Source organism: Carettochelys insculpta, chromosome 29 (assembly GCF_033958435.1).
Source record: "Carettochelys insculpta isolate YL-2023 chromosome 29, ASM3395843v1, whole genome shotgun sequence".
In the NCBI taxonomy this organism is placed as follows: Eukaryota; Metazoa; Chordata; order Testudines; family Carettochelyidae; genus Carettochelys; species Carettochelys insculpta.
Window position 1 is genome coordinate 11,892,946 of NC_134165.1, and position 8,392 is coordinate 11,901,337.

Below are 8,392 nucleotides of genomic sequence, written 5' to 3' on the forward strand. Positions count from 1 at the left end.
TTCCACCTGAAACAGCTGAGTAGGAAACAGGAAGACAAGTCTACACCTGCATGACTGCCAAGGGCAACTCATCCTTGTTGGCTGCCATGGTTCCAAAGGAGGACTAACTGCATTCCGTGGGAACACACCCACGGCAGCAGTCAGAAGATCTGCTCTAAGCTGTGGTGTACACGAAGCTCAGGACTCCCAGTTAGGGTTGAGGTTGTGGTTGCTGGGAGGAGCTCTCTATTCAATGTTCATGCAGTGGCAGAAAGCCAGATGCTTCCTGAACCAGGTAATCCATGACAGCCAGCAGCACAGAGAGGTTCGCAAACTCAGCCCTGTCTGACCGAGTGTTGGGAAAGGGGGATTAAGATCTACTTGAATTAAAATCCTAATTAATAGCACCCCTCCCCGAGTCATCTCCTGGGCACAACAAATCCAAGTGCCACCAAGAGGGGGGTTGCAGCCCTTGCACCAACCACCGTAACAGTAATTAAATTTCCACACCTCGTGAGCAAGACTTCACGACACAAAGGAAGAAAATCGGGCAGAATTTCTCTCCAAGGAAAGAGTTTTATTTATCTTTTAATTAAAAAAATAATAGAGTGGCGGGGTGTGGAGTTTGGCTCATGCAGCAACTGGGGTCAATGCCTCCAATGTGTGCAGAGAGTCTCTTTGCTCATTCTCCCCACCAGTAAAGTTAGGAGCCAAACAGCTGTGACATGTGCTTCCGCCACCTGGGATTTCCCCACAACCTCTAAACTCAGCAGCTCTAGAACAGAAGAGGTGGGGAGGCAAAGAGGGAACTCCCAGGGTTTGAAGGCCCTGGTTAGGAAGTTTTGGGAAGCAGGAATGCTTGGATGGGGTGAAACAAACAAGGCTTGACAGGGTCTCACCAGGCTCCTTGTGATCTGTATATATTTTGTTTGAAATAACGTTTATCCAAGGAAGAGTCAGAAAGTACTGGCCCGGCTCCAATACCAAGGAGAGAGTCCTCAGAGCAGCTCTCTCTCACTCAGAGACTACCCTTCGAGCCCAGAGTCACGATGCTCCAAGCGTTAAGCTGTTGAGAGATTATATCAAAGGGAGTCAGTCATGCCAGGCATGCGATCAAAGTTCAGGGGAAGACAGCTCATTCTGCCCCTGCAGGCTAGGCACCCTGAGCTCCAGGTTGTTCCGAACCACGGTGAAGAGGCTAACAACGGCTAGCAACGCCATCACCATCATCACGGAGCATATGGTGAACATGTTCCTGGTACCCGTCTTGTAGTCGCTGTCATGAAGGATGAGCATGCCAAGACAAGCCAGCAGGTTCAGGGGGATGCGGAACCAGTTCATGACGCCCACCTGGTCTTTCTCAGGGATTACCTTCCGCCGGAGGAAGCCCATGGCAGGGAAATACAGTCCACAGGAGAGCTCAATGAGCAAGAAGGCCAAGAAGGACTCAGAAGGGTTCTCCTGCCCAGGGTTGGTGGAGAAAGTCAGCATGAAGAGAGAAAAGAACACCATCAAGACAGAGAGAGAAAGGATGTGCATGGGCTGGAGGTAGTACTTCTTGGAGGTGGCGATACGGTACAGCGACGACCCCACCATGCTGGCAGCCATGAAGCTGGAGAAAACAATTCCCAGAGGTGGGTTGTGGGGATCGAGGACGGGTGTCCAGAGGAAGATGAATATGTAGATGACGCTTTCGAACAAGGCCTGGATGGTACCCAAGAGCAGGACGCGCCTGTCAGACAGGAGACACTTCAAACCATCGACACATATCTTGGACAGCGCCCGCTTCTTGCCATAGTTCTCATCCCAATTCTTCATGGCAAAGATGCCGGCCAGCATGAGGAGCGGAATGGAGACCATGAATGGGGCCACAGGACCCAAACCCAGCCACTCAGCGAAGAAGTTGGCCGTTACCCCAGCTCCGATCGCAATGACGTTGTTCCAGAAGGTGGCCCTCGAGAAAGTGGCCGGGATCCACTCAGCTGGGAAGTCATGCCGTTCTACATGCTCATGGACATACCATGCCTCAAAGGCGGAGAACAGCAGGGCAGTGGACAACCCCCCTAATATCCTCCCCACGACCAGCACAAAATAATCCCAAGAGAGCTTGGTGAGGCAGCAGACCGAGTAGGTCAGGGAGAACAGGATGCAGGATTTCTTGCGTCCCAGCCAGTCAACCAAGGAGCTAGAGACTAGTCCAAAGAGCACGCTGGAGGCAAAGCCGCAGACGTAAATTATGGCGATCTGGCCCTCCAGGAAGTGGTAGTGCTGGTAGAGTTTATAGAGATAGGGGCCTTGTAGCCAGTCGGCTGCCAGCGCCAGGAAATACACTTGGTAGTAGTCCAGCTGGAACCGCAGGAAGGCAGGGTTGGTACAAGCGCTGCCAGTGAGCTTGGCACGGCAGGCAGAGAACTCCAAACCCATGCATATTGCCAGCAGGACAGCAAAGGCGACATATGCAGTGAATAGCATGGTGCCTCAAAACATCATGTGCCCCAGCTGGGGTCTACTCCGAAGCACCTGAGAGAAGAGCAGAGCAGAGCATGCAGTGAGACATGGATGGGAAAGCCACCTTTACTGGATTTATAACAGCCAGCAGGGACAGCAGCTGTTTGTGATCCATTGCCCTGCTGTCAAGCAGGCTGTGTTTGGAGACTTAACCTCAGGCTTCCATGCACATGGGAGCTGGAGTGGACAAGCACCCACTATGGGATACTCTCTCCTTCCTAGAGCACTGTGGCCTTTCTGTTCTTAACTGGGTATACAGCACTCCTGCAATTTCAGAGCTATAAGCCCACTTCACTCTGAGTGCCAACAGGCAGATGAGGCAGAGGATCGGAAGGGCAGCCAGGGATTGTTCAGGTGGGTGGCCCAAGGAGAGGGGAAGAGGTGTGTAAATGGGAATCATGGGATGAATCAAGCAAAGGAAAACTTGGTCTGAGAATTAGGGACACTTTTGGGGGACTGTGATCTACCTGGCTGTGGAAGAGTCTCTGCGAGGGAAGTACTGGAAGCACCATTGCTTAGGGTGGCCAAAGCTGGACAGGATAAAACACTGGTGAATACACTGAAGGGAGCTATCTTGCATGAGCCAAAGGTTGAGATACCAACTAGGTGATCTAGACCTTTAGACCATTCTACAGGGTAATGTCAAGGACTCCTCTGCCTGCCCTCCAACCCATATGGGCAAATATTCAGAAACACGCATCTTATAGAACTTGAAGGAACCTTGGAAGGTTATCAAGGCCAGTCCCCTACACTCCTGATAAGGCCAAGCACCATCCCCATTTTTTTTCCTTACACCTGTTTGACCCAGCTCCCTAACTAGCCGCCTCAAGGGCTGGGCTCACAATGCTGGGTTTAGTGGGCCAATGCTCAAACCCGAGCTATCCCTCTGCCAAAACCTGACCTCGCTGCATTCTGCCATCCTTCTATCGGGAAGGGCCCTCAAATCCCAACAGCACTTCAGATCTGTCAGACAAAGTTAAGTGACTTGTCCAAGGTCACACAGGAAGTCTGTCTCAGCTGGACTTGAAGCCAGGTCTCCTGAACTCAGACCAATGGCCTCGCTACACCACACTATGCCCTCTCCTGTCTTGTTCCTCTGGGCTTTAACCAAAACTAGCAACAATACTGACTCCAACTGGTCTTTGTCTATACCAACTACAAAGTCATGGGATATAAAATGTCAGCTAACTTAGCTGCACTATTATGTAGTAACCCGGTAGCATGTGGTAGTGAAGGCCAGGCCACAGAGGGTACAGTTAGTTTCATGATCTTTGGTAGTTCTTCATTGTGAATGGATGTAAAGGTTTTGATACCAACAGATTGTTGGACAGAGTAGCTATTGCATCCAACCAAGTGCCAGGGGAAAAAAAAATTACATCCTGTTTTCCTAACCTCAGGTCATGTGAGAGGATAATAGTGACAGTGAAGGGGGAAAAAAAAACCCACGCATGTGATCTGCAGTGTGATATTTGTGGCTCTATGGCTCTTCTCCTGAAAGAAAGATTCATGAAGGCCACTTGAATCGGAGATTTTAACTCCCAACTCGGCACATTTTTACAGAAAAACTACAAAAAGACGCTCTCCGTTTGAAAGCCAGTCCTCACACGTTACCATGGTGTGGCTTCCCTTGGGTCTCCTAGAAGTGATAAGATTGCCAGAAAGTGCCTGGAAGCATCTCCTCCATTAATCCCCTTCCCTCCACCGAGTCCCTTCCAGTCCCCCCACTCCACCCAGACCCCCCTTCTCCCAAAAAATTTCCCCTTGAACCTGTGTCTTCCTTCACTTTACATGCTCTTGTGGAGTTTCTTTGTAGTTCTACCTTTTAAACAGACCTTTTTTTTGCAGGGGAAGGGGAGGCTGGAGGAGGGAGGTGTTAACGCAGTGATGAAAGATATCAGTCGGAAACCTCTGGAGGCAAAAATCCTGTTTCATCATAAAAGAAGAACGATGTAGGATGGGACACAGCCAGACCCACCTGCTTTGCCCTGCCTACATGCCTCCAACCTACCCTAAAGAGATTCTTCTGCTCACCAAGTGAAAGAGCAGGTTAGCCTGCATACTCAGTTCAATGTTAAGCCTATGAAATGAAAATTGCAACTTGTGTTAAGAACATCTGTGCTCTAGCCTGAGAGCCTCCTACAAACTCATAAAGGACATCAAAGCTTTCCTCTGACCAACACTCTCCCACCTCCCAGGTAGGCCAGAGGATGGATCAAATGTGAAAGAACTTGAGATTGCTGGGGCCCAGCATGTCCAATAAGGCCTTCTGGAATCACCACTGCACTGACTCCTGTGCTCTGGAGACACTGACTAGAATAGAAATGGGGTGTGCTGCAAATTTGGTCAAAGCGACAAGCGCGGCCCTGTTAATGGCAGGAAACATTTTAACAGAAGAGAGCATCATACACGGCAGGTTTGGGAAGTCTCACCTCAGACCTCCATCCTCACACAAAAGGTACCCCCAGCTCTGCTCTCCCCCAAGTACACCACTTCCCAAAGCTTGAGCGTTCCTTTCCCCTGAGAGCTCACTCAAGCCCCCTGAAGCTCCCAACTGCTCCCAGAGCCCCCCTCCTGCTCCCTACTAATCCCAGAGCCTCCTCTCTGCCACACTCCTCCCAGTGCTGCCCCTTCCCCACACCTCCTAGAGCCTCCTCTCCCCTGAGACCCCCCCAATGCTCCCAAAACCTCCCCTACCCCCATTCCCTCCAGTCCTCCACACCACACAGAGCCCCCTCCAGCTCCCCGTGCATCCCAGAACCTCCCTGACCCCACTGATCCCAGAACCCTCCCTCTCCCACAATCCCTACCAGCCTTGCCCCACAGCTCACAAACCCTCCCCTCCTCCACAGCCTCCAGCAGCCCCCACTCTTCCATGCCCCCTTCTCCCACACCATTTGCACCAGCCCCCACTCCTCCCAGAATCCCCTCACCCCAGAGCCCCCACTCCTCCCAGAGCCCCCTCGCCCCAGAGCCCCCTCCAGCCCCCACTCCTCCCAGAGCCCCCTCGCCCCAGAGCCCCCTCCAGCCCCCACTCCTCCCAGAACCCGCTCGCCCCAGAGCCCCCTCCAGCCCCCACTCCTCCCAGAATCCCCTCACTCCAGTCCCCTTCAGCCCCCACTCCTCCCAGAGCCCCCTCACCCCAGAGCCCCCTCCAGCCCCCACTCCTCCCAGAGCCCCCTCGCCCCACTCTCCCCAGTGCTTCCCTCACTCTCCGTCCCCTCCAGCTCCCTCCTTCCAGCGCCCCCCCCCCCACTCGTCCTCCTCCCGCTCTGGGGTATCTCCCCCGCTCAGCCCCTCACCTGCCCCGCTCGCTCAGAGGGAGGGAAGGGGGGGGGGCTCCTCGCCACCGCCCGCCCCATCCACACGCACCCCGACCCGCTTCCGTAACACGCTGCCGGCCACCGTCCGAGGCAGCTCAGGGCACCGCCATGCTAGGGTGGTCACGTGACAGGGGCGCCTCCTTAGCCCCGCCCTCAGGGCCAGCGCTGGTCTCCTGCCGAGTCGTTCGGGCTCCGGGCGCTGTAAACCCATTTTACAGATGGGACACTGAGGCACAGGAGCCAAAGGCTGGAGCTCCATCGATTTATACCTCAACTTGCTGTGCAGTGCGAAGTGGTGGCGGCAGGGTCTGTGTGAACGGCCCAAGTCACACAAAGCCAGGGACACAGCCAGAACTTGAACCTGAATCACCAAGGTTAGGGCCATAATAACCACTCCACCTCACCAGGCATCATTTTTCTTCCTCAGCCTACGACACACCCTCTGCCTTGCCCTGCCTGCAGCTGAAGGCGTCACTTCCACAGCATTCTCAGCCCCTGCTCGGCCAGGGCTACAGAGAAATCATCAGCCCTGAAGGCTAAAACTCCCAAAAGGAACAAAAGAATCCCAAAATTGGTTTAAAAAATCCTCATTATTTTTAAGCCTGTTGCATGACTCAGATGCTTGAATATTGGGGTTGGCCGCGTTGGCGGAGTTAGTCCAGAGTCACTACTGCACTGTCGGTTGCCTTTTCTTAAAATGGAGCTTCACTCTTTTCATCCTGTCCCTTTGGAGCAGAGACATTGAGTGCAAAGGTTGATCTGTGTAGTGCTGAGATACCATCTCAGCATTCTGCTGGGTGCACACAGATAGACAGATAAATAGATAGATGGGGCGTATGGGAATAGATATATAGAGGGGGCGTGTGGGAATAGATAGATAGATAGATAGATGGGGCGTGTGGGAATAGATAGATAGATGGGGCGTATGGAAATAGATAGATAGATAGATAGATAGATAGATGATAGGTAGATAGGTAGATAGATGGGGTGTGTGGGAATAGATAGATAGATAGACGGGGTGTGTGGGAATAGATAGATAGATAGATAGATGGGGCGTGTGGAAATAGATAGATAGGTAGATAACATTCCCTGTAAACTGAGTGTGTGAGCGGCTGCTCAGGAGATTCAGGTGCTGCTCAGCTGATTTACAGAACACCCCCAGGCAGTAGCATGTGATTCTATTGGTGGCACACATCTGCACTTGCCTTGGTGCACATAACAAAATGTATTCAGGCCCATAGATGGGGGGGTATGGGGGGTGCGTTCTCACCCTTCCCAATGGGCCACTCCATCCCTCCCCCAGCTCTACCTACACCTGACTCCCTGCCCCTTCGCCAACCAGCCTGGATGGAGATTACCAGGGGCTGAGGCCTGGCTGAGGTAATCCACAACCCCCCGCAATCCATAGGATGGCTGGGGTGGCTGCGCAGGGCCTGGGATGGCCACCCTGCCCGTCTTATGGATGGGATGGCTCTGGCTGCTTCAGCAGTCCCTCCCCGACCTCCTGTGCACCAGCCGATGTGCGAGCGGAGCAACGCACACACGGCCTGATGCTGTTTCTGCACAATGCGGCTGTTGCTGGCCCGCAGGCCTCCCCACACCATGTGCGGCCAAGGCAAGGAAGCTCAGGCTGCACAGCACAGCTGCCACTTCTGCCGTCAGGCTGTTTGAGCACAGGTCTGCCCCTCATCAAGTCCAGCCCCCTGCCCTCACCTCAGGACCAAGCACCAGCTAGAACCTGATCATCCCTCTTAGATAGTTATCCAACCTCTTCTTACATATCTCCAGTGATGGGGATTCTACGACCACCGTACGCAGTTTATGCCAGTGCTTACCCACCCTGACAGTAAGGACGTTTTTCCTAATGGCCAACCTAAACCTTCCCTGCTGCAGTTCAAGCCCATTGCTTCTTGTCCTATCAGAAGCCAAGGAGAACAATTTTTCTCCCTTCTCCCTGAAACACCTTTTAGTTACTAGAAAGCTGCTACCACATCCCCTCTCAGCCATCTCTTCTCCAAACCAAACAAGCCCAGTTCTTTTCATCTTCTCTCCCAGGACATACTGTCCAGACTTTTCATCATTTACTTGCTCTTCTCTGGACCCTCTCCAGTTTCATCACATCTTTCCTGAAACATGGGGCCCAGAACAGGACACAGTCCTCCAGGTGAGACGTGATCAGCGCAGGGCAGAGCAGAATTACTTCCTGGACCTTGTTCATCACAGCACTCCTGCTAATGCACCCCAGAATCATTCTTCTTTGGCAAGCGCCACACTGGTAACCCAGATGCAGCTTAGTAACAGAGCGGTGGCCGTGTTCATTTGTACTCTAGCAAAACAAAGCGGCAGCAATGTAGCACTTTAAAGCCTAACAAAATGATTTATTCGGGGGTGAGATTTCATGATCTGATGAAGTGGGTCTTGTGATATAGTGGGGGATGTGTGTGTGTGTGGCTCACAGAGGGTGTGGGGCTGCTGCTGAGGGTAACGGAGGTGAACAGTCCAGACCTCTGGACTGCAGATGAAGGAGGAGGTGGAGCCTGAGGGGTTTGAATTGGAAGTAGGAGCTGGAAAGCAGTTAGTCTGGG

At 52.8% G+C, this 8,392-nt stretch overlaps 1 protein-coding gene across 3 annotated transcripts; it reads right to left on the minus strand.

Annotated features, from left to right (window-relative positions):
• Positions 1 to 541: 541 nt before the first annotated feature.
• MFSD5 (major facilitator superfamily domain containing 5) lies at positions 542 to 5,922 on the minus strand. 3 transcript variants are annotated; one of them, XM_074979591.1, is made up of 2 exons: positions 5,787 to 5,922; positions 542 to 2,499 (listed from the first exon to the last, which is right to left on the minus strand). In XM_074979591.1, exon 2 carries the CDS (start codon positions 2,449 to 2,451, stop codon positions 1,093 to 1,095), a length of 1,359 nt encoding a protein of 452 aa, XP_074835692.1. In that variant the 5' UTR covers positions 2,452 to 2,499; positions 5,787 to 5,922; the 3' UTR covers positions 542 to 1,092. The 3 variants fall into 3 exon arrangements, with proteins under 3 accessions (XP_074835692.1, XP_074835695.1, XP_074835694.1); XM_074979594.1 differs by having other exon boundaries at positions 5,857 to 5,879; XM_074979593.1 differs by lacking the exon at positions 5,787 to 5,922 and adding an exon at positions 4,917 to 4,939.
• Positions 5,923 to 8,392: the final 2,470 nt, after the last annotated feature.

Bases quoted from the DNA above. Each gene is read 5' to 3' on its own strand.
- MFSD5 (XM_074979591.1), bottom strand. From the start codon at position 2,451: ATGCTATTCACTGCATATGTCGCCTTTGCTGTCCTGCTGGCAATATGC.